The 27,287-nt window shown below is 57.7% G+C and overlaps 1 protein-coding gene across 4 annotated transcripts in view; it reads right to left on the bottom strand.

Moving 5' to 3' along the window:
* Nucleotides 1-698: 698 nt before the first annotated feature.
* KCNH6 (potassium voltage-gated channel subfamily H member 6) overlaps nt 699-27,287 on the bottom strand; it is a 92,120-nt gene continuing 65,531 nt past the window's right edge. For 2 of the 4 annotated variants that reach the window (XM_044999922.1, XM_044999923.1), the window contains exons 4-13: nt 21,761-22,186; nt 18,611-19,010; nt 17,634-17,833; nt 11,627-11,879; nt 10,057-10,250; nt 8,326-8,425; nt 7,176-7,472; nt 5,499-5,679; nt 3,286-3,481; nt 703-2,098 (exon numbers count right to left, since the gene is read on the bottom strand). In XM_044999922.1, coding sequence (XP_044855857.1) covers nt 1,814-2,098; nt 3,286-3,481; nt 5,499-5,679; nt 7,176-7,472; nt 8,326-8,425; nt 10,057-10,250; nt 11,627-11,879; nt 17,634-17,833; nt 18,611-19,010; nt 21,761-22,186 — 2,532 coding nt within the window. In that variant the 3' untranslated portion in view covers nt 703-1,813. Of the gene's footprint in view, nt 2,099-3,285; nt 3,482-5,498; nt 5,680-7,175; nt 7,473-8,325; nt 8,426-10,056; nt 10,251-11,626; nt 11,880-17,633; nt 17,834-18,610; nt 19,011-21,760; nt 22,187-27,287 lie in introns of all 4 variants that reach the window. The other 2 variants (XM_044999921.1, XM_044999920.1) reach the window with 2 other exon arrangements.

Consider the following 27,287-nt stretch of genomic DNA (forward strand, 5'->3'; position numbering starts at 1 on the left):
TGAGCCCACTGCTACAGAGGTGGAGGAAGCCTGCCCTGTGCATGCGTAAGGGAAGTGCTGTGCCCTGGTGCCTCACGCCTTTCCGAGGGTGCCCAGCACAGTTTCCATGTGGCTGCTCCCCTGTGGCGACAGGGTGGGAAGCCTGAGCACACGGCAGGAGAAAGCAGGGGATCCCCACATCAGTTATCTGAGTGCCCCCAAAGCTCATTTTCTCTCTGGACAAAGGGGAGAACAAGCCGCTCAGGTGCCTCTGGCATGGTCAGAGGTGGCTGTTCAAATCCCCACCCTCTCAGATTCCTGCTCGGCTGCGAGCGCTGGATTATTTCGGGGGCAGGCCAGGCTGTCCTGACAGAACGGCCTTTGCAAAGCGCTGGGTCAGACGAAGTGCTGAGATCCAGCCGTATTCTCATTTCTGCCGAAGGGGAATTCCACAGCCGCAGGCCCTGTCTGGGATCAGCGAGAGCTGCGCTCTGAGCACCACTGGCCCTGGAGCCCCCGACAAGGGCAGCTGACAGAAAGCGTCCAGGAGATCTTTGTAGATTTGGACCAGGGCTCTGAAGCAGCTCCAGTATTGGACGGGGTCAGGGTAGCGCTCAGAGCTCCACAGCCATGACCTCGCTACAGCCACTCTCCCGGCCCCTCGACAAAACCCAGCCTTGAGCCACTTTAGATGCCAAAAAACATTTATTAGCAAAGTGGACACTAAGAAATGCTCACAGTCTTGCTACTCTCACAGGGAGCTCAACGCAGCGTGAGCCGGCGGCCAAGACTACCTCTACAGCATCTAACCGTGTGGAAGGCAGCATTGCTAGGCGGGTTTTCTCCTGCAGGGGAGCAACAGGGTCCCTCGGGGTGTGTGTGTGGGGGGAGCATCTATGAAACCATTATCAAAAGAGACGATCTCCGGGCGAGGGCTGAAAACAAGGTGTCTGGGGGTTGGTTTTGCTTTTCTCTTTCCAGGATTGTGCTTCTGAGTTTTGTGCTTTCCACTCACGCTGGGTCACAGTTGAGTTTGTCTGGGAAGCTACGGGGGCTTTGCAAGAGTTGGATGAGGGCTGGAGGAAAGCTTCTCAGGCCTGGCTGAAGCTTACAGTCAGCCTTGCTCGAGAGGCTGCTGGCCAGGGACCTGTGCTGAAGCGTGCTAGAGTGGTGGAAACCCCACCACCCTCATTTCTTAATGACAGCCAGGTAGGACAGGGATGACTCCTCTCCTCTGCCCGTCGCCTGGACTTTACACCTCCAGCTCCTTCATTCTCCCACTATCCGATGCCATTTATCCCTCCTTCCCTCTCCTCCTCCAGACAACATCGTCTCCAGGATGAACAGCCCCAGTATGGTAGTGTGCAAAGGTCCCGTGGTGCTAGGCGCGGTATGAACACAGATGTCGAGGTGGTCCCCGCCCCAGAGAGCTGCCAGCAAGGTGGCCTCCCAGCCATGCATTCACTCTCCTCCTGCAGTCGTGGCCCATTTTGGTGGCACCAACACAGGGAGGAAGGCTTGGCGAGGAAGGGGAAGCTGGTGCCATCTGGCTCCTCCAGCCCGTTGGCTTCTTGGTGGCCATCAAAAAGAGCCGCGTTGGGTGCACTCTATAATGTGCAATTTGAATCTACTCTACATAAGCCTTTGGAGAACAATGATCTCTGAACTCCCTCCACCCTCCCCTCCCCTCCACCGGGGCAGAGGACAGCTACAAAGTGTACCCCTGAGCCAATAACTTTGTCCTCCCCGTCTCGCCCCCACAGTCAAAACTGAAATCAGCGAAACCAGTTCTCAGTTGCGGTTCCTCTTGGCTTGGCTCGGCGCGTGCGCGTCTCTAACTGCCGGGAAGCACCGGGTCGGAGAGATGTCTCTGAATGTCTAGGTGCTCGGAAGAGGCTTCAAGATGCTCGGGGAGGGAAGGGAAACGAGAGCCGCGGAAGAGTCCCTGTGTGTTTGTTGCCCTCTGGTGGGGCTCTGGGTGGGGGAAGGTCTGGGAATGGCGCTCCGGCTGGGAGTAGATGGTCATGGTTTTCTCTGAGGCCGCCAACAGGCGTACCCCGCTTGACAAGGAGTCCCTGGATTTCAGCTGGAACTTTTCTATCTCTGTGTAGCTTGGGCTCTGGCGGAGAAGAAAAGGAGAAATGAGGGTGTGTTGTTATGAGATTAAAGTTCAGCAACTAGGGTCTTCTGGCCAAGAGGCCATAGCGTCCCATTGAGAGAGAAGCCCATTGAGCAGCCTATACAGTGGGGGAGCTTCTTGCCTTTTCATGGGGACACCTTGGAAAAGAGAAGCCCCCGCCCCGTCATTGGGAAACCCCTTACAGCTCACACACACTCCCATTGGTCAAATCCTGCTGCCCTAGTGACGGCGCAACCCCCAGTGCTGGAGCCACGTCTCAACAGATTCAGAGGCCTGGTCTACACCAGAAAATTAAGTTGGCTTGAGCAGTGTAGTTAAGCCGACCTGTGTCCTGTGTAGACAGCGCAAACTAGCGTCGACTTGGCTACTGCCTCTTGGGGAGGTGGGTTACCTAGGCCGACGGGAGAATCCTTCCCACTGGTGCAGGTTGTGGCTGCACTGAAGTGCTGTATGGGGGCAGCTCTGAAATGTAGACAAGCCCCTGAGCTCTCAAAGCAGCAGCAGCTCCCCCAGAGACAGTGGTGACTTCAGGCAATCTAGGACGGAGCAGCTGATGCATGCCAGAAAGGGGAATCTACTCTCTTTTCCTCCAGCACCCCAAAAGAATGGCTTTGGGGGTGCTGGGTGTTCTCATTCCAGGCCTCTGCTGGGCTTCATCCCCTCTCCAGCCCCAAGGGCTTAGCCCAGAGGGGATGACCTGGGGTATGATGGGTTTTCAAATGGCCCTGGGTTAGTCAGAGAGGGAGAGGAGAAGCAGGAGCAGGGGGACCTCGCCCAGAGAGAAGCAGTGGGTGAGGTGGCAACATCTCCTGGGTCTCTCCATCTCCCACATTGGTGAGAGAAAGCTGCCTCCCTCATGGCCAGACCCTTCCCCACACTGTGAGGAGAAGTGGGAGGGGAGCAGCTCCTATCCTGGACCCTCAGCCCAGCACTCTCTGCACCTGGAAGGCAGGGGCAGCCTTGGAGAGCCAAGGCTTCTTCCTTCACCCCAGGGTCATTCGCGCAATGACCTGCCAGGGGACCCCCTTGGCCTGCTCCTCTGGAGGAGGAAACTGTTCTCTGCTGTGAGGAGACGGAGACGTCTCCCCTAGAACCCCGTCAGCCTCAGTTTGGGCTCAGCGCTTGCACTGGTCTTTGCTGTGAAGCGGGATGAGGTTGGGAGTTACCTGCCCGGGAGGAGTCAGGTCCTCCTGCAGCGGCGTGCACAGTGGAGCGGGCTCCATGCCCCTTGGGCCCATGCTGTACATGGCCAGGCTGTGGGAGGACGGCGAGATGGGGCTGTATGCGGGTGGCACTTGGGACAGCTGGCGCTGCAGGAGCTGGAGGATTATAGTAATATCTGAAGACATCCTGGACTCCAGCCTGTGGGACAGATCAACCAGCGTTAGCATGGTGCCTCCCAGGGCCACCCTCTTTCCTCTGGGGCTTTGCCTGGGCAGTGGACTTTGTTTGGACTGCACTGAGCTGGCAAAGTTTCTGGAACCCCAGTAAGGCCAAGCCAGTGCGGCCCACTGAGGGTGGTGTGGGAACCAGCGAATCCGGGGAGTGGCCAGAGCATGGGGGGTGGGGTTTGTCAAAGCGCCATCCCTTGCCTTTCGATTTTCCAAGGTTGCTGCCGATCCTCCCAGCTCAGGCTGGCGAGGGCAGGGTCAGACAGCCAGCTCCAGCAACAGACAGAGGATGATGCAGTCTACCACCCACCAGAGCCAGCCCAGGAGAAAAGGCTTATCCCAAACAGCCTGGCCAAGGCGTTTTCCAGCCCGGAGCCTCGTTTGTATCTTCTTGTCGTGTAGCTGGGTCACAAGGACACCCAGTGTTAGGATGGCTAATGCTAACCAAGGGTCTTGGAAGAGAGACAAACTCAGATCTTAAACCAATCGCTATTGGGATCAGGCTGGGCAGATGAGCTGGCTATTGGACGTTTTCTTCCACATTCCTCTGAAGCGTCTGCCGCTGGCCACTGTCAGAGCCAGGATGCTGGGCTAGATGGATCCCTGAGCTGATGGGATCCAGTCTGGCAGGTCCCACGGTCTGTGGATTTACACTATTATTTATATGACAGTAGCAATTAGAGGCAACTAGAGCAGCGATCAGGCCCCATTCTGCTAGGCATTGTGCAGTGACAGAGTCAGAGACTGTCCCTGCCCCGAAAAGCTACAATCTAAATAGACATAACAGAAGGTGGAAGGGGAAACAGAGGCACGAGGGAAGTCAAGTAACTGCCTCAAGGAAGACAACCCAGGTCTCCTGATCCTAATCCACTGGGCCGTGCTGTCTCTTCAACAGCCAGGCCCAAACCAAGAAGCCAAACTCCCAGGAGCGCTGAGGAAAGCTGGCTGCAGATTTGGCTCTGGATTTCGGGGCTGTCCCTATCTCCACGTGGGTCTGGCAGGGTGGAGTTCTGGGACCCCTCTCTGGAGAAGAATGACTGAGAATAGTTCCACGTTTACATCACAACCCAAAGGGACCATTTTTTTTGAGAGAAGTAAATGAAAATTAAAAGGCAGGCTAGGGCCTTTTCTCCAATCTCCGCGGAGCCTGCTGCTGTCACTACGTGGCCACCAGGGGGTGTATCATACCTAGTCGGCGTAGCTCATGGGAGTTTTTATGAAGTCAGTGAAAAAATGGCAGAGTGACGCAGGGCAAATACTTCTTGGGCCTAAAGTGAGACACCGAAATCTCCACTTAGGCACCTAGATAAAAGTGGCCTGATTCCTAGAGGCACTGAGCACACACAACTCCCACTGCACTGAACGGGGGCTGCAGGCAGCCGCTGAAAATCACGTCTTTATCGAGTTGCTTCCACATGGGGGTAACTTTCCCCAGCGGTGGAAATTCCAGCTGCACCATTGAAGTGGCAGGTCTCACTGATCTGGGCTCCTTTCCCTTCTCATTTGAATGCTGGCCCCTTCCTCACTATTTACACGGCAAGCGTCTGTCGCCAGTGACTGGCTTTGCAAACAATTCACCTGCCTAGGATGGTCGAGCGGGAGGAAGGCGGCCGCTCTTCATATACGTGAACAACGGCAAATGTAAATGCAAAGCCTTCGGTTCCTGACCCCATGACTGAATTCTGTGGGAGCCACTGTAACTAAATCCCGTCTGGGCCCTATTGAGGAAATACTTTAGCAGCTGCTTCCAGATGTCACCACTAATCACAGTAGGGCAGGATGCTCCATGGGCATGCAATACCCGAAGTAGCCAGCAGGGAGAGCCCACGTCACATCACAGAGCTTTGTTAAACAGCCCTGTTCCACGTGGGTCTTTTAATGGGGGGGCGGCAGACGCCACTCACTGGGTTGGCCCAGAAGGGGCAGCACCCTGAGCCACTCAAGCACTGCAGGAACCCAGGCTCCGGCCTCAGAGGAGCTGCACCCACCTGCTGAGCTGAGCCTGCAGGAGCTCGAGTCGGGATTCGATCTGACCCTGCCCGTAGTCCAAGCGCAGAGGGTTGGCCCGGGGGTTGTGGACCAAGGACGCGTGTGGCAGGGGCTCTGGGTGGAGATTTGGCCGTCTGTCCTCCCAGAAGGCGAACATGTTTGGAACGTCCCCGGGGGTGGCTGCAAAGAGGAGAGTTCACAGCTGCTGTTGGAGCAGATCCGAGATAACCCCCCCACTCCGGCACCAGGAATTCCCGGTCAGCAAACCCCGACCCCGGGGTCCCAAACAAGCTCTCGCTGCTGTATCACCTACATCAGCACTGCACCCGTGGGCGGCCGGGGAGGGCCCAGGCGCTCCCTGCAGCCCCAATGGGACACAGAATCCAGCCCCAGAGGCTGCCTGCGCTCTGCAGGGGGCCGGGGCAGGCATGCTCTGGGGAGAGAGCGAGGGGTAATGCCGAAGCCCTGTGTGTAGATGGGACAGAACAGCTGCGGCCGCTGCCAGGATGGGGTGTGAATTACTCCAGTGTAAGGGGGAGGCTGGCTCCATGACCCCTGCCGCTCCAAAGAACCGGAGCTCGGCTCCTGACCCACACCCACTCCTGATAGACGGAGTCGCAGACTCACTGGGGCAGCGGCAGTTTAACTCCGCCAGGACATGGCCGGGGGAACCAGGGCCAGCGCCAAGCTGGTCCTGCAGGAGGCCCTAGGAGCCGCCAGGCTGGGGACGGCTTAGGCCAGGGGTGGGCAAACTTTTTGGCCCGAGGGCCACATTGGGGTTGCAAAACTGTATGGAGGGCCGGGTAAGGAAGGCTGTGCCTCCCCAAACAGCCTGGCCCCTGCCCCCTATCCTATCCCTCCCACTTCCCGCCCCCAGACTGCCCCCCTCAGAACCCCCGACCCATCCAATCCCCCCGTTCCTTGTCCCCTAACCGCCCCCTCCCAGGACCCCCTGCCCCCGGGACCCCACCCCCATCCAACCCTCCCCCCATCCCTCATCTGCCCCCCAGAACCTCCGCCCCATCCAACCGCCTCCTGCTCCCTGTCCCCTGACTGCCCCCCGGGATCCCCCACTCCTTATCCACCCTCCCTGGCTCCAGCCCCCTTACCATGCTGCTCAGAGCAGCATGTCTGGCAGCCGGGCCGCCCGGCTGGAGCCAGACACGCCACCGCGCTGCCTGGCAGGAGCACACAACCCCGCCGCCCAGAGCGCTGCCCGCGCGGAGGCGTGGCTGTGGGGGAGGGGTAACAGTGGGGGAGGGGCCAGGGGCTAGCTTCCCCGGCAGGGGGCTCAGGGGCTGGGCAGGACGGTCCCGCGGGCCGTAGTTTGCCCACCTCTGGCTTAGGCTGAGGTTTGTGTTGTGATACCATCACTGTCTGGATTCCCCACAGAGCTAGATCCTAGGCAGGGCCATGTGGCCTCACACAGAGAACGCAGGTTTTGTGTGGAGCCAGGTTGCGCCTCCCAAGGGTCCGGACTTTCCTCCATCTCCCGAAAACCGGACACTCTCCCTTCTCCCTCCCACGGCGCCCCCCAGTGGTCACACTCGAACCCTGGACACTGGAGGGATGAGGGTTAACGGGGCCCAATAGGATCTCAGCCCCTCTCCCCTCGCTGATAGCCAGCGCTGGGCCCCACGGCTCCCGGCAGTGCCCCAAGACACAATCACCGCTACCTGCGTAGGACTGGCTGTCGTCCGCCGCCTGCTTGCCGCCATCGGTGCCCCTGGCATTGGGGGTGACCAGGCTGAGCACGGCTGGGGCAAAGTCGTCCTTGTCGGAGTCAGAGGAGGGCTCGGCCTGGGTGGGGCTGGGGGGCTTGGCCTCCTCGTCGCTGGTCTGCGAGCAAGGCGTGGTGCTGCTGCACAGGTCGTCCCACTGGTCCTTGCTGGGGGGGCCCTGCAGGTTGGTGAGCTCCGAGTAGGTGTGGTACTGCTCGGCGTCCGAGATGCCCGTGTCCAGCCCGTCCGGGTCTGTGGGGCGGGGTGCAGACAGGTTAGTACAGACACGCCAGGGCAGCCCCTTCAGACCCCGTCTCCACCGTGATGCCAAGGGGCTTCAGGAGCCCACGAGAGAACCATGGGGAGCCTTACCCAGCTTCATGGGCATGAGGGGGTGGAAAGGGCTGGCGGGCACCTGCCTTGTGCGGGCTGGATGGTGCCTAGCGCTGCCTAATAGACAGAGAACAGGAGAGGCCGGCTGGTGCCCAGTGCTGCCTCGCGGAGGGGCCAGGCCGGACAATACTATGTCTCAGGGCGGGCACGACGTGATCCAGTCAGTGCCCTGCTCCGCCTCATGGGCAGCGGCCTGGGCCCTGCTGTGCCAGCAGCAGATAAGCTGGTAAAAGCCCCCCCGCCAGGCACTGCTCAGCCGAGGCTCTCAAACCCCCGCCCTCCCACCAGTGCTCCTGCTGCAGCACTGCCCGGGGTGGAGAGCGGGCTGCCCCAGGGCGCTCTGGGGCAGGGCACAGGCCAGCTACCTCCCCTCCCCACAGCCCTTCACAAGCGCCGGACACCCAGACCCACCCTGCGCCATGGCGCACAGACCCGCCCCAGGCCCCGGCAGGGGAGCTGGGGGAGAGGGGACCATTGCTCTCTGAGTCAGGGGCCCAGATTGGCTTGACCCAGCTCTGGCATAGCTGAGACCAGTCCCTCCTGTAGTGCTGGTACCACAGCGACAGGGGGCGCTGGGGAGAGGGGGGACGGGAGAGAAGCAGATGGAGGGAGAAGGCTCTGGGGGGGCAGAGACGACTGTTCACACCCTCCCTGTCCTGCCCAGCAGCTGCCACCGATTCGAGGAGACCGAGCCCGGCGGGCTACGACTCACCGGTCTTGGGGGGCCGGCAGAGGGAATGCTTGCGCCGGCGCACGTGGCGATAGGAGCAGTCGTAGTCCTCGCTGAGCGGCGAGCGGGGGATGCTGTCTGCCTGAGAGGGAAGAGGGCACCGAGCGCGAGAGGGGACTGTTAGTGCCACGCAAGGAAACCCTGGGGCGCCTCTCTGCAGGCCCTGCTCCCGGTCCCCTCTCCCCAAGCCCGCCGGCAGGAGATACTGAACTGGACCCTCCTGAGGTGTGATGGGAGACCCCCGAGGCTCGGTGCCCTGGGGGGCATGGGATAGTGTGATGGGAGGTGCCCCGGGACATTAGTGGAGTTAAGGGGGTCTCTCACACACTCATCAGCCAGTGTCTCTGGAAAAAACAAACAAACGGTGGCAGCCAATCAGATCGCCGAGCAGGATTTAACGATAATGTATACGGGAAAAAAAAATTACTCCAGAGCCTTCAGCCAATCACAGCCTTGATTGTTCATAAACGGGGGGACGTCTCTGAATAAGCTTATTTGTGATTGGCTGAAGGCTTTGGAATTCCTGTTTTTTTCCCTTAGCAATCTGGCCCCGCCGTCTGATACCTGAAGTCACTTGGACTTCAGCATGTGGGTAAAAGTTCAGAGTACTCTTCTGGATTGGTGCCAAAGTCATGATGTTTGCATGGTGATGTCATCACATGACATCATCAGTATGCAATGACATCACCATGGCAATGCCATCTATATGGGTCAGTGCCTTTAGTCACAGTGTTGTAACAATGTGACCCAAATCACATCATGTCAAGACCAGAGAAGCACATCATGACAAGACCATCACCGCACACTGCAATAACGTGACATGCCGCATCATGACAATGAAATCATGCCCTCACTCAAACCATTGTGTCACATCCGTGTTACATTATGACACAATGACATGGTGTCATGTTGAAACAATGCCCTCACGTTACATCACAATGTGAAACAATGCCCTCACGTTGTGAGAACAGCATCATGTCAAAACACAAGACAATGGCACCACGTCATGTGTCAACATGTCACAGCAAAACATTGTCATGCGACACATCACAACACCACCATGTTGACATGTGGCCACATTGCATCAAGCCATCACGACACCACTCTGTCATGACATAACACTGTCTTGTCACAACAAAGTGTCACCATTTGATGACTCTGCATGACCCCATGCTGTGCACTGTCATGTCTCCCATACTCCCTCTCATCACAACCTAACGTCAACACATCTTGTTGGCATAGTATTGCAACACGATGACCTTGCATCAGCCTGAAATAACCTTTGAGATATTTTAATAGTGCTGTGGTCCTGCAAAACTGGGGGGAAGGGAGTTTAGCTGCAGGACTCATGGATCCAAATTTCCAGAAGAGCTCAGGGCCAGATTTCCAAGCTCTCAGCACCTACAATCAAGGCACCTAACATGCCCCATGGGCTGGGCTCCTGTGAAAATTTAGGGCCAAAATCACCATGTTCACAATCCCCAGGGTGGGTGCCGAGCTTTTCTCAAAACCTGGCTCTTATTGACTCGAAAGCAATTAAAAGCTCAGACAAGGCTTTGAAAACATAGCCCTTGGTGCCTAGCACAGACCGCTTATCAGTCTATGCTACCCAGCACCATTGCCTCCGGCGTCCTCCCCAGCAATTTGGATGGGGACAATTTGCAGCAGCTGCCTCTGTTCTCCTAACTCTCCACACCTACGCCTGAGACTCACATCTCTCAGGTTGAAGGTTATCTCTAAGTTGCTCCAGAAGTTGTCGGAAAAGGCCGGGTACATATCCAAGACCTCCAGGAGGTCCTCCCGCTGGATCTTATGCAAGTCGCAGTAGGTCAGTGCCCGGACGTCCGCGTTGGATTTCCCAGGCCGGGCATAGAGGCTGATGGGCTCCCCAAAGATGTCGTTCTTCCCTGTGCAATGGAGAGAGGCTCATGAGGGCATGGGTGGTGGAGCCGTCCCCAGCGCTCTAAGGCTTTAGAGAGATTGCTCCACTGAAGTCCTGATTCACTCAGCAGTCGACGTCTGTGAACTCCTCTCCTCCAGCTCCCCACCCTCTTCTGTGTCCTCCCTGACCAACCCACTAGACTCCTCCTGCTCGCCGCTTTGCACCTTCTGCCACGCCTCCCTTCTCCAGATCTACCCCAGCCCAAGGCCTCCTCTGCCCATCCCTTTGCTACTTGCGCTGTGGCTGATCGTTGTAAGCTCTGTAGGGCAGGGGCCTTGTCCCTTCAGCTGCTCTGTAACATGCCATGTATGAGCCTCTCCAGGGCTCTAACACTGAATTAAAAGACTGTCCCCCGTTAGGCCAGGAGTGCTGAAATTCACCAGCCCTCGCTGAGGTCATGAACCTCACAAAACTGTGAGAGTCTAGTCAGCTTTGTAGGGTAGTCAGCACTCCCTTCCGCAGCTGCTGAGTCCAGGCCAGGACGCTGGGTAGACCCGCTGTGGAGACATGGGGCCACATGGACTGGGAGCTAGAGAGAACCCAAAGGGTCTGCCAATAAAAATCCCCTTGGAATTCGTGACAGCCGAGTCTTGGCTTTCCCCTGCCCACAGGGACACGACAGGATGAAACACCGGCAGATGTAAGTGCTCCTCCCAACTCTCAGAACCTCTTGGGCTTGGAGGGCTGGGAGAACAGGCCTCCTCTTTCATGATCTCCGATGCTTCTTGCTTTAGGCTGCGCCAGAGATGTCACAAGATCAGCCGTCTTGTGTGGGATTGCAGTGTTTCTGGCCCTAGCCTGCAGGGGGCAGCATTCTGGGAAAGAACAGGGGAGGGGGGTGGAGGAGTTGGGACCCGCCAGTTTCTTCCCAAACCTAGAAACAGGCGGAGTCCAGGGATCTGAGCTGGGTTTGCTTCGATTCCGATCTGATCTGAGCTGGTTCCTCCACTCCTAGTCACAGCCAGGGGTGGATTGAGACCAAACTGGGCACGGATCCACCCAGCTGCTGGCATCTTCCAAACACACCCTCCCAGCCTCCTGGATGCTTCTTCCCAGCCTCACTACAGCAGAGAGAGGATCCCAGGCCTTGGCTCATTCTCACAAGTGAGGCAGCACTGGATGCTAGTGGAAGCCTAGAGTTGGGGAATGGGAACCAGCTCCCTCCTCTCTGTCCGCAGGCTGGGTGACCTTTTGGGGGGGGTCTCACACCTGCCCGAAGCAGGGAGTTATCAGGGGAGTGGGACGGTACCCTGCTTTCTTCTGGCAGAGCCCCTTCTCTCTCCCCCACCTCCCACCTACCCCCCACCCCACCCCGCGCGCCGGAAGGAAGGACTCTTCCACCTAGGATGGCCACCACAATGTCCTCCCGGAGAATCTCGATGGAGCCGCGGGAGATGAAGTAGAGGGTGGTGAGGACATCCCCGTAATGCACCAGGGTGTCTCCAGGAGGCGCGTGAGTCGTCTTGAACTTCATGGCCAGGGCTCGGAGGCAGCCCTTGCTGGCCCCCCGGAAGGCCTTGCAGTTCTGGAGCAGGGTGCGGTTCAGGTGGAGGCAGATGTCAGCCTGCAGGCATTCGGGGAACCCTTTCAGCACCTGCATGGGGAGGAGGGGGCAGCCGGTCACACAGCAGGCCCAGAGGCTGAACCCCACATCCCCCGCCCCCGGCTGTCCTGTAGACAAGCCCAGCCTGGGCTTCCCGTATCGCAGTTACATCGAGAAAGGGAGCCAAGCCATAGCCTCTGCGCCGGACGCGGCCAATGACTACGGGCTCTGTCCGTAATGGGACAATCCAACCCGTCCGCTCGAGGCACAATCCTGAAGCATGGGGGGGACTTCAGCTCTCTTGGACGCAGGCTCCAATGGGATGTGCTGAGAGGTGGCGGGGCTGGGAGTCTGTTCCCAGCTGTGGAAGGGGATGGGAACCAGAGGGGTGGAGAGTGTGTGCGTGCGGGAGTGGGCGGGTGGGTCAGGAGAACTCTGAATGACCTGTGGCAGCCCCAGGACAAGGGGGGCAGAAGCCCCCACCTTCAGTCCCCATGCTGGGGCCTGCACTGCGAATCCAGCCCTCTAGGTGCAAGTCAGCATGGTGCCTTCAGTAGAACCAGCACAAAGGGAACTGGCCTGGCTGTAGGGGAGGTCACTTTATAATAATCTAGTGACTCACCCAGCTGGTGCCTTCCTGATTTTAGAAGCTGCCTCCTCACTGACACCCCAGAAACAAATAAAAACACTTGGGAAATTCCAAACCACAAACTGTTGTTTAAAAAACAATAAAATAAAAGTGATGGTTGCTTGCAGTCACCCCTCCCCTTCCTTTACAGAACCCACGCCCTGAAAAGCAAGGAAATGAACCGCGAGGGGCACCCGAAATCTCACCAACCACATGACAGACACCCTTCTTATCGCCCATAACTGATCATCAGCCGAAGATGAGTCAACACTGTGATGCAGGTGCGAAAAAGACTAAGATCGTTCTGGGCTGTAGCAACGGGAGGGTCGTATGCAAGACACGGGAGGGAGGTCATTGTCCCGGTCTACTCGGCCCTGGGGAGGCCTCAGCCGGAGCACTGGGTCCAGTTCTGGGCACCGCACGTTAGCAAAGATATGGACAAACAGGAGAGAGTCCAGAGGAGAGCAACAAAAATGATGAAAGGTTTAGAAAACCTGACCTAGGAGGAAAGGATACAAAACTAGGGCATGTTCCGTCTGGAAAAAAGAAGACTGAGAGGGACCTGGTAACAGCCTGCAAATATGTTACGGGCTGTTAGAAGGAGGACGGGGATCCGTTGTTCTCCTTGTCCGCAGAAGGTAGGACAAGAAGTGACGGGCTTGATCTACTGCAAGGGAGATTTAGGTCAGACATTAGGGAAAGCTTTAGAACCGGTAGGTAAACTCTGGAATAGGCTTCCAAGGGAGGCTGGGGAATCCCCCTCTCCGGAGGGCTGTCGGACAAACCTCTGGCAGGGGTGGTCTAGGTTTACTCGGTCCTGCCTCAGGGCCGGGGACTGGACTTGTTGACTTCTCCAGCTCTCTCCCAGCCACAGGCACCGACTCCGTGGGTGCTTCAGGGCTCAAGCACCCATGGGAAAAAAAAAAGTGGGTGCTCAGCACCCACCAGCCACAGTTGTTCGGGGGCGTTGACAATCAGCTGCTGGGGAGGTGCCACGGTCAGCTGTTTGGTGGCTGTGGGAGGTGCGTGGGGGAGGGCAGAGAGCAGCAAGTGGCAGGCAGGGGCTTTGGGGGAGGGGTTAGAGCGAGGGCAGGGTCTTGGGGGAGGGGTGGAGTAGGGGGGTGTCTCGGGCAGAGCAAGGGTGGAGCAAACCCAGGGAAAAATAAAAGCCATTTTAAATTCTCCTTTGCCAGGATATCGGCCAAAAAAACTTGACAATGATGTGGTGAGCCCAGTGCCAGTCATGCCAACCAGTATGGCCTCACGATTTCCCTTGTGCTCCTGTCTGGCTGCATCCACTAGCGGTCTCTTGTCCCGTGCTTCGACTGGAAGCTTTCGGGGGAGGGAATCATCTTGTGGTTCTGTGTTTCTACAGCACACAGGGCCACGGGGTTGTGGCTCATGACGGGGGCTGCACGCGGCTGCTGCAGTATGAAGCGGTAATAAAATAGAGGTGCACATTAGTGACGAGATTCATCAGCCCCCAGATCTGTACCGAAGGATGCCGTCTGCTGGTGAGGAGACACGCTATCCTAACTAAACTCTGTACTATTATAGATGTTAAATGACAAGGGGGTTGCCATTATGGTCAACTGCCAACGGATCAGTAGAGCAGAGCAGATTTCCCATTTAATGGTATTCCTTACAAGTAAATATAGAGGAACTGGACTCAGGATAACAAAGAGCCATAACACAAAACACCCCCCCCCCAGCAACTGCTGGGTCAGAGTTAGCCCCACATTTATGGAACTGTGCGGCTGTGTCTACGCCGCCCGCCGCAGCGACCTAGGGAGAGGTGGGCTTCCGAGCCCAGGTTCCAGCCCAGGCCACAGCTTCAGAGCGCTGCCTGTGCAGCTTTGTTAGCAGGGCCGCCCGGGGGGGGGGGCAAGTGGGGCAATTGTTTTTTGGGCCCCTGGAGCAGGATCCTTCACTTGCTCCGGGGGCCCTGGAAAACTCTCACGGGTCCCGGGCCCCCGGAGCTTCTTCCGCTCCGGGTCTTCGGCGGCAGGGGTCCTTCCGCTCCAGGGCAGAAGGACCCCCCGCCACCGAATTACCGCCAAAGCGGGACCTGCCGCCGAAGTGCCAGATCTTTGGCAGCAATTCGGCGGCAGGGAGTCCCCGCCGCGGGTCTTCGAGGCACTTCAGTGGCGGGTCCTGGAGCGGAAGGACCCCCCACCGCCGAATTACCAGCGAAGCGGGGGCCCCCCGCCGCCGAAGACCCCAGGCCCCCTGAATCCTCTGGGCGGCCCTGTTTGTTAGTGCTGTAGCATGAGCCCTGCTAGCCCGAGTCTCTCTGCCTTGGGCTGCCACTGGCCATGTAGCCACGGCCTGTAAGAAACACGGGGTTTTGTGTTATGTGGGCAGCGGGAGAGTTAGCACGGCCTCAGCTTGTCTTGTCTGTGCCCGCGAAGGAGTGGGTCGTGTGCGCCAGGTGCAAGCTGAGTACGTTGCTGTCCCTTAGCAGGCTCCAAAGCGCTTCCCGGGCCCGGTGTAGGGGCAGACTGGGTTAGGCGTTGGAGCTTCAGGACTGGGAGAAACCAGCTCCTTCCCTCCCAGAGCTCCAGCTAGTCGTAGCAATTGTGGGACTCCGCCCATTTCTTCTCAGCCAGTGGGCACGGTGCCACCCAGGGCGCTCCCCCTAGTACCTGTCCGGAGGGTCCCTTGGTCTTGGGCTAATGACTGAACACCAGGCTAGGAGTCAGGAACTCCTGGGTTCTAGTCTTGGCTTTGACACTAACTCACTGTGTGGCCTTGGGCGGGTCACTCACCCCTGGCTCTGTGCCTTAGTTTCCCCATGTTTAAAATGGGGGTAGGGATACTGACCTATCTCACAGAGCAGCAGGGTGAGTAATTAGTTAATATTTGTATAGCACCTTGAAAATATAAAGCACTCAGGATTACTATGAGAAACAGACCCCAGCCACAAAGTTTGGGGTGCTCGGACTTGGGGTTTGGTTTGGCTCATTATAATGCAAATGGACCAGAAGCAAATTTTGAATCAGGATCTGAATTTTTCCAAAGCTGGAGGGGGAGGAGCGTCCATACCCAGCATTCTGGCTTGGGCCCATCCCTAATTATAAGTATCAATGTCTAATCTAAACTATTTTCTTCAACAATATCATGTGGCTGTGAGCTCCTCAGGTTAATTACACATTGTGTTGCTCTTGACCTGGTGCTTGTCAAGCACACGGAGCAGGGTGAAAATCTGCAAGCTGACCTGATGATGTCCCCAGCGAGGGGAACACATTCCTCGCCCGAGAGGTGAGATGGCCTCTTTTATAGAATTGACTGTCCTCTCTTCTTCTTGGGTTCACAGCACCCCATTCTGGATAGCTAATGTCTCAGGAGGAGGGCTTCTCCCGATGGCAAAGGCCTTTCTCTCATAATGCTGCTCTCCCATTGATCCCCTTCACTCCCTCATTGCGGCCTTTCCAGATGCTAATTAAACTGGACTGAAGTTTATTTAAATGCTGTCCTTTCCCTGTCACCCAAAGCACAACCTGCTTTGCTTAGCAACCAGCGGCGCAGAGAGGAGGCTGGATCGATACGAGCAGGGCCGGCTCTAGGTTTTTTGCCGCCTCAAGCAAACACCCCCCCCCTCTTTTTTTTGGCTTTTACATATGTTTGTACTTTGCAATGTTGTTTTGTTTTGTTTTACTGGGTGCGGTACTGATGCAGGATTGGGCAGGGACTGCATCTGAATCTGCTTGAGCTGGGTGTATCTGCCTGAATTTCTTATTGAGACAGAAGAGCTGAAAAGCCCCTTGGTCCACTGGAGTGCCTGAGTAACTCGTGCCGCCTGTAATATGTGCGGAGGGCAAATACAGACTAGAGAGGGACATTTCAAGAGGCTTAAATCACCACTTGCTTTGCTGCCCCGGTGTCACGTCTGGGTCTCTTGAAGGAAGGCTACGGGGTTGTGCAGCCGCGATCGGAGACAGCCCTTGGCTTTCCTGGGCACGCTCCATATTTCAGTCTTAACAGGAGCTGGGCTGCTGCTGCTTCTGAGCGCTTTCTGCTACTTTCACTAATTTAAAATGAGCCTGACGTCAGTGACGTTTCCCAAATCATTAACTGAAATGGGTAAGGAGCGCGCTGGAGAATTGCCTGCTGTCTGACGGGTGCTAATTCCGACACTGCCACTTGATCAAAGGGTCGGGTCATTATCTTAAAAAAGTTGTGCCCGAATGAAAGGATTTCTCCCGGCTCAGATTCGTTTCCAAGGGGGCAGGGAAGGGAGAGAAGAAGGGGGAAAGCCAGGCTAACCCTTGAAGGGGTATTTCATGGCACTCTCTCCTGGTGAGCCCCACCGGCGGTACTGCAGCGCAGGGTTACTGATGGTGTTACTGGCCGCTCGGGGCTTCCTTCCCGGCCCTGGTAAGTTCTTGGCGGCTTTCTCGTTGTTCCTCGGGGGACTCGGGCTTTAGGAACATGAAGTCGCTCTTGGCAGACTCCGGTATCAGGCAGACTTTGTCACAGTAGCCCGGAGGGCCGCTGCCCCCCACATCCAGGCAGCTGGTGGGCACTTTGTTGCCCGAGGAGAGCTGGGGCTTGATGTTGGAATTTTTGAAGACGTCAGTCGGAATGCCGCCCCTGGAAACGTGCCGCCCCAAGCGCGTGCTTGCTTTGCTGGTGCCTAGAGCCAGTCCCGGATACGAGCTCCAGAGCCTTTCCCCAGCACCCAACGGAAACTGACGCTGGAGCATAGCAGTGGGCTTTCAGTTCAGCTCCAAACCACAGGCAGCTCAGCACGCAGCCTGCCAGCCAGCCAGGGAAAGCCTAGGAGAGCGCACTCTAGCCTCCTCCCTCCTCCATTAGTGGGTATCTAGCTAGCTAACTAATGGGTCTGCCTGGACCCACTGCTCGTTCACACATGGCTCCCAAGCGATACTGACGTGATCTCATCTTGCTCTGCTTTCTTCCAGCCCGAACTAAAAGCAGTGGTAGTGGGACAGAGGGGAGTGGAGGTGGGCTCAGGGATTCTGCAGGGTGCCCACCACGGAGCTAGGAGCTTTCCCAAGGCAAGCAGCACCGTAAGTTGCCTTCCCATTTCCCTCCCCACGGATGCCTCAGGGTTATTGACAGTGGCGCTGCAGGACCCGGGACCCAGATCCCTGCCTGGCAGCGGCTCAGACCCGTGGGGGAGGCGGTTCCCCTCTCATCAGCCAGGCACTCACCGCGTTCATGTCGATACCGTTGGTGTAGGACCAGGCGTGCTGGAAGTACTCCTCCAGGCGCTGGCGCAGGGGGTTGGGGATCTGGTGGAAGCGGATGAACTCCTTCACCCTCAGCATCTGGGTGTGGTAACGGGCCGTGCCCGAGTACAGGCGCTGGATGATGGCGGAGACGTTGCCGAAGATGCTGGCGTACATCAGAGCTGCAAGAAGAGGGCTGGGGTCAGGGATCCCGCAGAAGGGATCGACCTTTGGTGCAGCTAGGGTTGGAACTGCTCCTGGATGCTTGCCCCCACGGACAGCAGCTCCAACCCCCTCCTGGCTGCCTTCTCACCAAGACACCTGATCCCCTCCCGCGGCCCCCATGTGTCACGCTGCTTCCCTTGCTGATCCAGGTGGATGTGTGCTGCCGCGGGGGGTTATGGATGGCTAGGAGGACTCACGCTGGGGATTGGGGGCATGTCTGGCAGCGGGATGGGGGGCTGTAGGGCCAGAGCACACTGGGGATTGGAGTTGTCTCTTGGGTCAGGCTGGGGGGGTGGGAATCAATCCATGCAAAAGTCCCTTACCCTGTTTCTTAGTGGCCAGAAACCGTCTCTCTCTCTGGTCTAGTGCCCCCTGCCTGACCCCTTCAAATGCTTAGTACAGGCAGTCTCTGGTTGTCATGGATGGGAGCTGGCCAGTTTCCTACACTTGACTCTCAGGAGCCTCCCCAAGCCAAGCTGGGTTCTCAGTGCAGAGAATACCTGCTATAGGCAGCTGTCTGCACCCAGGTGCTGGGCCGGGCAAGCTCTCCCCACCCTTCTCAATATGAGCTAACCCACCCCTCTCCCCAGCGCAGCCCCTGTGGCCTCTGGCCATCACTGCATCCCAGGAGGGCGCATGGGAACAGGCAGGAGTGGGGAGGTCCCCCAGCTGAGGGTCACGTGGCCCAGGAGGGCGAGCGGGGACCAGGCTGGGCGGCCCGGCCAGGTACTCACAGCCAATCAGCATGACACAGATGGAGAAGATCTTCTCGGAGTTGGTGTTGGGGGAGACGTTGCCGAAGCCCACGCTGGTGAGGCTGCTGAAGGTGAAGTAAAGTGCGGTGACGTACTTGTCCTTGATGGAGGGGCCGGACGAGAGGTCGCTGTCGTTGTAGCGCTTGCCGATCTGGTCGCCCAGGTTGTCCAGCCAGCCGATCTTGTGCTCCATGTAGGGCCGCTCCACGTTGCCGATGGCGTACCAGATACAGGCCAGCCAGTGGGCGATGAGGGCGAAGGTGCACATGAGCAGGAAGAGCACGGCTGCCCCGTACTCGGAGTAGCGGTCCAGCTTGCGGGCCACACGCACCAGGCGTAGCAGCCGGGCTGTCTTCAGCAGCCCGATCAGTGTGGTGGTCTGCAGATAGGACAAGTGGGGAAGGGAAATCAGCCAGCAACCAAATGGAGTCCTCAGTGGAGGTGACAATTAGAACTGGGGACGAGGAGCCAGGACTCCTGGGTTCCATTCGTGCCTCTGGGATACAGTGTGGTCTAGTGGTTAGAACAGAGGACTGGGAGTCAGGATTCCTGTGTCCTCTGGACAGGAAGGACCATTTAGTGGTTTAGGAAAGAAGCCAAGACACTTCCGGAGGTCTCGATTAGCGAGAGCAGACGATTGGGCGTCAGGACTCCTGGGTCCATTCCCAGCCTTGCCACTCATTTGGCCAAGTCCCTAATCTCTCTGTGCTCAGTTAAAAGGGGGTAATAACCCTGATGGAGGGAAGCATAATTAATGAGTGTTTGTAACTTGCTTTTGAGATCCTGGGGGCTAACGATGTGCAAAATATCAGGACCCGGTGTTGCTGATTAAAAAAGGCCAATCCCCCCAGCTGTGAACCCAAACGCCAACCAATTCCTGCTGAGCTTCTCCCTGGCCGATGGGGCAGGGTGACAGGCCAGAGTAACAAGGCTCCTGGCCACAGAGGCCACCGTAACTAGCAAGCTACAAAATTCCAGTCAGAATAACAGAGGCACAACCACGCGGCCTGTACCATCCTCAGCACCTTTCACCCAAGCCCACACGTGGGGAAATGGAGGCAGAGGGGGCAGGGACTTGCCTGAGGCGACACCAGGATTCGGCGGCAGGGCCCGGGGACAATGCCAGCCCATCGAGAGGCTTAGGGAACCCCCCAAACACCTGAGACTGGAGACTGACTTATCAGCCCCCCCCCGACAGGAAGCCATCCTGGCCCTCAGGAGCTGCTATTTCTGGCACTGTCTCTGCCCTGCTGTATGACGTAGAGCAGCATTTCTCAAACTGGGGTCCACGAACACCTGGGGGTCTGTGAGAGTATTCCAGGGGGCCCACCAGCCCCACTGATCAACTCCTCCCCCTCCCCCCCAGTGCTGCCTGCACGCCAGGGAACAGCTGTTCAGCGGTGTGCAGGAGGCGCTGGGAGGGAGCGGGAGGAGCGGAGATGGGGCACACTTGGGGGAGGGGACGGAATCACGTCTGAGGCCGCTGGCCCCACTGATCAACTCCTTCCCCTCCCTCCCAGTGGCTCCTGCACTCCACCGAACAGCTGTTCCCCGGCGTGCAGGTGGCACTGGGAGGGAGGGGAAGGAGTTGAAGGAGGGAGGGGGAGGAGTTAATTAGTGGGGCCGATGGACCCCCTGGAGTACTCTCAGCTCCCCGGTGTGCAGGAGGCACTGGGGGACGGGGTGGAAAGAATTGGGGAAGAGGAGGGGTGGGAAGAAGTGAGACAGGGGTGGGGCCTTGGGGAAACGGGTGGTGTGGGGGCAGGGCCTGGGGATGAGCGAGAGGCTTGGGGGTCCTCAACATTTTTTCAATCAAAACGGGGGTCCTCAGGTTGCTAAAGTTTGAGGAGCGCTGACCTAGAGCAAATCACTTCCCCTCCTGCCCACTGTCTCTTGCTATGTGTCCGTACAGCGCTGAGCCCTGATCTCTGTTACTGCCTCTGGGTGCTACCCAAACACGAGTAAACAACAGGAAAATCATCCCCAGGCGTCCCCAAAACATCTTCCTAAGCTTAGAACGGCCACAGCAGAGCCAGCTAGTCCAGCGGCTCCTCGATATCTGGGGCAGATCACTGGTCTAACCCAGCATCCTGCCGTACTAAATCACAGTCCCTGGTCCATCTGCTCCAGTCTCCTTCCTCCTCCAGGGGGCAGGGGCCACTCCTCGATGGGGAAGCCCCCACAGCCGAACCACGCTGTGTGGACAGTGGCTTGTTACTGGGGGGTCAGTCAGAAGCACTAGGCTGCACCCCTCTGGCTATATTTGCTGTTGGCGAATAACCCAACGACATCTCAGCTCACAGCTGCTTGGTGTATACCAAGGAAAAGACATTTCTCTGCTGCCTTTTTATCCATCTTCCCCCTCTCTCTTGATCTCTTCTCCCGTCTATCCCGTCTCTCTCCCTAGCCATCTCTTCCTATATACACCCTTTTCTCCCTGTCTGTCCATCTAGGACAGCCCGCTCAGAGCAAGGCGACTCCTGCAGTGTCTCCATGCCAGTCCTCTAAGGCTGGACTCAGCCTTTGGCTATCTGCTATTTTAAAGTTGCAGATAAACCCAAAACAAAGTAACCTCTTGGCCACACCACCTCCTGGAAGTGCTCCTCTCCTATTCCAGCTTCACACAACACTCCCCAGGCAATGGCACAGGCAAGCCTTCTTAACTCGCCTGCTGGCTCCTGATTGGTTAGTGTCTCTTCCCAGCCCTTCTAGGCCCTTGGAGGACTAAATCTTGTTGGTAACTTGCCCTGAGTGGGTTTCTCCTACGTAGGAGATTGTCAGGGTGCCTCCAGCAGGGGGCAGAGCAGGCCAGATAGATAGATAGATCTATCTATCTATCCATCCACCCCACTATCCATCTAGCCATGTCTCTCCCTCCTAGGGTGACCAGATGTCCCAATTTTATAGGGACAGTCCCAATTTTTGGGTCTTTTTCTTATATAGGCTGCTATTACCCCCACCCCCGTCCTGATTTTTCACACTTGCTTTCACACCCTACTCCCTCCTCCATCTGTAATTTCATCGTCAACATGGTGTTTGGGCACCAGAAACCCCAGGAAGACTGGTCTCTACTCTACCCTCTAAGGGCTCAGCCCAGGTCTCTGGGTTCTGCGTCGTACCACTGCTCACCTCATCGGAGCCGGAGCGGAAGATGAGCAGGTCGAAGGGGATGGCAGCCACCATGTCGATAAGGAACCAGCCCTTGAAGTAATGGATGGCAATCTTGCCAGGGTGGCTCACCACCTCGTCGTTGATGTTGACGTAGGTGGTGCGGAAGTTGATGATGATGTCCACAATGAACATGATGTCCACAATGAGGTCGATGATGTTGAGCGGGTTGCAGGAGTAGCCGCAGTTCCAGCGCTTCTCCTCCTGCTCCTCGTTGAGCAGGAAGGCGGCTGAGTAGGGCGTAAAGACGGCCGTGTAGATGACCAGCAGCAGGATCAGCCAGTCCCACACCGCCTTGAAGGGGCTGTAGTGCAGGATGGTCCATCGGTGGATCCGCGGCGCCTGCAGCTTGTACTCCGGGAGGACGTCCGCGCCCAGAGACAGGACCTGCCAGGGAGATGAGCATGGGAGAGGCACAGGGGATGCAAGAAGCAGGGGGAAGGTGAGCTTAGAAGGTCCTGGAGCCCAGCTTTGCCTGATGGCACCAAGTGTCCTCAACATCTCTTCCCCAATCAGCCCTCCCAACTGCTCTGCCCTCCCCCAGGCACCCACAGGTGTTCTGACCCAAAATAAGGTGAGCTCGCTCTCTCTCCTGCCTCCAGCGTGCTGTTGCTTGTAACAGGCCTAGGGACATTGGTCACCATTCAACGGTGGGGCGAGATGGGACATTACGAAACAGACTGTCACTCCATTTATCCAAGAGCTCCTGGTCCCCATTTCAAGGCAGGCAGCAATGACTGGGTAGAGCCAGCTGGGCGCCTAAAGAGAAGCTATAAATCTGGCCTGAATTTCAGAGCAACTGCAGTAAGCACTTAATGGAATTCAGGTCAGATTTGTTTAGATGCCTAACCCTGGATTTAGGAGTCTAACAGTGGATCCCCATTTTTTCAAAATCTCAGCCACAATTTAACAAACTGGCCAGTGTAGGAGCATCCCACTGGATGCCATCAGAGGCATGTCATAGACCCTCTACTGCTAACAGATAAAGCGATTCTCCTTGAGTTGACTCATCGGCACTGAGTTTCTAATCTGCCGGGGGGTGCTCACCCTGGCTCCGCCCTGGCCCCACCCCACTCCATCCCTTCCCCCAATCCCTCACCTCACCCCACCTCTTCCTGCCCCCACCTTGCCTCTTCCACGCCCAGTTCCAAGCCCACCTCCGAGGCTGCGCCCTTGCTCCTTCCCCCTCCCTCCCAGCACCTCCTGATGCCTCAAAACAGCTGATCCGCGGCAGGTGGTAGGCATAGGGAGGGAGGGGGAGGCGCTGATCTGTGGGGCCCGCCAGTGGGCAGTAGGTGCTGCGGGGGAGGGAGAGGGGGCTGATAGGGGGACTGCCCATGGGTTCTCAGCACCCACCATTTTTCTCCTGTGGGTGCCCCAGCCCCAAAGCTGGTTGATATGACAGTGGCCTCAGCTGTAGGAGCAGAAGGATCTGAACTCTGCCCTTGCTGCTGTCAAGTTCTGCACTGCAGTGGGAGGCAGCTGGGAGGTTCCCATAGGATTTGCCAGCCTGGATCAGACCACAGGGCCACCCTGGTCCCAGCAGTGGCCAACGCAGACCGCTCTTCAGAGGAAGGTGAAACCCGCACAGACGGTAACGGAGTGATTAATGCAATGCTCTGCCCCGGAGGGAGTTCATCGCCACGAAACGGACAGATAGTTCAGGGTCTGTCCAAATCCAAGGGGAGCCGGAACCCATCTGGTTGGCACCTGCTGCCCAGAGGGCAGGGGAGGGATGTCCAGCTCTCAGGGTCCCAAACACTAGGCGAACCAGCAGCTCTAGACGTCCTGGGCCCCGAAGGGAGAGGCCAGCTGCCTGCTCTGCTCCAGTATCTCCTGCACCGCGCCCCAGCAGGATGGAGGGAGGAGGGAGCCACCCAAAAGTACCGCGGAGGAGAGCCAGCCCAGCAGGGCGGCCCTTGCTCACACGCAGAGCCGGGCCGCGCTGCACAGCGAGAGCCCTGGCCTGGCATCCCATGAATAACACGGGGCGTCCATTCGCCTACGCCCGTGGCTGAGCCAGGAGGTTGCCCTCCATCCAGGGTTGAGTGTAAGGCCCCGGCCTGGTTGGTGCCGGCTCTTTGGTGGCTCGTTGGCTGGAAGGTAAAGGGCCCATAGCCCAGCGAGAGGCGCCTGAGGGGGCCTTCCTTTCTCTCCCCCCCTCACCAGGCTCCCACTGCCATTGCTGTGTGTTTGGGATTGGCTGCCCTCTGAGCCGCCAACCCATAATGCTTAGACACCACGGTGACGGCCGCTATGGAAATTCCCACAGGGCCCAATTTTCCTTCCCCTGACACCAGGTTTACACCACCGGTGTCCATGGAGTCACTCCTGATTTGTGCCAGTGAGCGACGAGGACAAGGCTCTTAATCCCTCCAGCGCTTTGGGCCTGATACTCCATTGCCAAGGGGGGTAACGCGCTGCTAGGGCAGGATGGGCGTGTTTCACACTCGCTTGGCGCTGGGGTCACTGGTGACGTGAGGGCAGCAGGCGGCCTGGTCCTAGGGGAGTGGCAGGAACCGAGCAACCCCAGCTGTGCCTTTGCCTCTTGATCGTCCTACTCCCCCCCCACCACGTACTTCTGGGGGTGAGCTTTACCGGAGCATCCACTGGGCTCACTGGGTTTCCTTCTACCTGGCTGGCTGCTCCTTGCCCCACTGCCCGTAGTGTGGGTGTCCCTCCAGATACTGTCCACAGTCCCCTCCGTGTGCTCTCCTCTCATCGGCCCCAGCATTAACAAACCCAGCTGTCTGGGGCAAATCCAGATCAGCGATGCCCCATGCAGATTGACCCGCCTCAACCATCATATGTGTGTCTCAGCCCCACCCTGCCACCCACTAGCCAGCCCTGCAAACCAGGGACTCTCCACTGACCATTGGTCCTTCTGCCCTGCATCCGCCTCCCCCACCCAATGCCTCTCGACTGTCAGCCCCTTGCCCGCTGCCCCGCCGTTAGGGTAATTCCTGCCTGGCCACGTCCCGCCCTGAAACTTAACAGCTGCTGGACCATGGTGTGGTTCGGATTCCCCCAACCCAGGCCCCGCTCCCCCCACAGCAAGGTGGCATCTCTCACACACACGGGTACATGCATGCCCAGACCCACATGCGCACACGCCGGCAAAGGGCATTCAGGCGCCTGCCGCAGATTAATCAAAATCAATCAATGGCCAGGCCCCGGGTGGGGAGGAAGCCACCAATCAAGAGCTGGGAAGGCCAAAGACGTGGCTGGCAAGGGAGGGAGAGGGAGTGGAAAAAGTGACCGAAATCCAATCGTTCCGAAGGGGGATGTGCAGAGGCAGCGCTGGCGGGGTCAGGGAACTGACCTCCTTGTCCCAACAGGAGCAAATCGGGGCAAGGGGAGGGGAACTGGGACCCCCCCCCCTCGAGCAATGTAAAGGGTGCAGGAGGCAGGATCAAACTGGCTGTAAGCCTGGCAGAAATGCCAGGGCATGATCCAAAGTCCTTTGGAGCCAACAGGAAGAACTCCAGTGGATTGTACTCGGATCAGACCCCCAGAAACAATCAGAGCAGAGCAGGAAGCCCATATGATACATCCCAACGGGGCCCTGATCCTGAGCGACTCCTCAAGGCAGTAGGAGTCAGGTGGGCTCAGCCCCTCTGTGGGTCTAGCCTTTGGGGGGTGGCTAACACTGACTTCCCCTGCCCTGATCTGAGAGCTGCACATACGCTGCTGACGTGCCAAGTTCCGTGTTATCTTTCTCTGCTGGCTTCCGGCACACACCACCTGCCCGAGCTCCGGCCTTTTGGTTTCGAACCGTTTCAATATTAATCGGCGGAGCCGGGGAAGGAGAAAGGGAGGTTGGCTTGTGGAATTAAAAAGGCTTCTCGCTTGGCTGACCCTGCCCCAAGCGGAGGAATTTGGGGACCCTTTGAAATGAGAACAAAACATCAGAGAAAAAAAACTTCCCCCAGAATTACAGCCCAGAGCCAAGGCCCAAGTTCCAGCTAGTCTGTGTATCCGTCCAGCCTCTCCAGCTATCCTCCCCAGCCAATGCATCCATCTAGGGAAGGAATCCTGATCATCTACCATCTCCAGTCATCTGTGAAGCCGACGCACCCGTTCACCCTTGCCATTGCTCTATGGGATTTCTAAGGCATCTGCTGCCTTCGTATCCAAGAACCCCTGGGTATGACTCATAAATCTGGAGTAACTTCTCTGACCTTAGCAGGCTCACTCCAGATTCACTCTGGAGTAACCAAGAGCAGGATTTAGCCAGTGCCTCCTGTTTGCCGTGTGTGTGTGTGTGTGTGTTTGCTTTTAGTAGCTGTGAGACCCAAACTCCCAGAACCCGCAGGACGTCTGGCTGCAGAACAGGAGGGGAGAAGGATCACGTCTTTCCCCTTCGCCCCTTCAATCCTGCCTCACTGCATCGACCCAAACCCAGCTCATTCTCCCCCCAGCAGGTCTCTGACTAGCCCGATGCACCCAGTGCAGGAGGGGATGCTGATGCTGATGCTGCGGTAAGGGGCCTCAAGGCTCATTCCTAGGCAGAGATTTGTACGTTCATCGCAGACGTGTGCGGCCGACCCCTCTGTGGCTTTAAAAGCCCAGGGCACAAGGGAGGCTGGGGTGCTCCATGCCAGCTCCCCGCCCTCCCACTCCCAGCCCTGCTTGCAGAGAAAGTTTCTGCCTCCCCAGAGAGCAGGGCTTGCCAGGTCAAGAGGGAGTTGTTTCCTGGGGAAAGGACGCCCCCCCCCCAAAGAAAAGAGCCAATGTGTCCTGGCTCCCCCCTGGGGTTTATCATAGAATCATAGAATCATAGAATTCAAGATCAGAAGGGACCATTATGATCATCTAGTCTGACCTCCTGCAAGATGCAGGCCACATAAGCCGATCCCCCCACTCCTTTAGCAAGCGACCCCTGCCCCATGCTTCGGAGGAAGGCGAAAAACCTCACTTTAATTCACTCTAGGGCCAAACGCCCCCCTGGAGCCGCTCTCCCCATGGCAATAGCAGGGACTCAATTAACAACACCCCCCTGCCTCAGCCCTGCCCGTACCCCCATCCCGTCCATTCGTCTCACCGCTTACCGGCTTCAGCTTCAGTTTCAGACTCATGGTGTGGTGGGAGTAAGGCTGTGTGTGAGCAAGGAGCGAGGCACAGGCGGGGAGAGGATCCGTGTTCCCCAGCACAGACCTCTGGTGCTTACATCACGCCCCAGGGCAGAGCTGTGATCACACGCGACCCAGCCTCCGCCCCACCCCGGCCCCACTACCAGTGTCTGCTGCCTGCCAGACAGTGCGGCTTCAACCTGCTAGACAGGGCACTTACCACCCTGCCTGGCGCCTCTGCGAGGGAACTCAGACCCTCCCCTGTCAACACTGCCCTGGTCTCCCTCCGGCCCCATCGGGGCAGACTCGTCTGCCGCACTCAGTGCGCTGAAAGGGAGTGAGTGGAACTGACATGCTGTGGTGCCACTCAGAGCCCCACACAGTTTAGCTGACGATCCTCAGGCTTGGCTGGAAGC

The sequence above is a fragment of the Mauremys mutica genome, chromosome 25, assembly GCF_020497125.1.
Source record: "Mauremys mutica isolate MM-2020 ecotype Southern chromosome 25, ASM2049712v1, whole genome shotgun sequence".
NCBI lineage: Eukaryota > Metazoa > Chordata > Testudines > Geoemydidae > Mauremys > Mauremys mutica.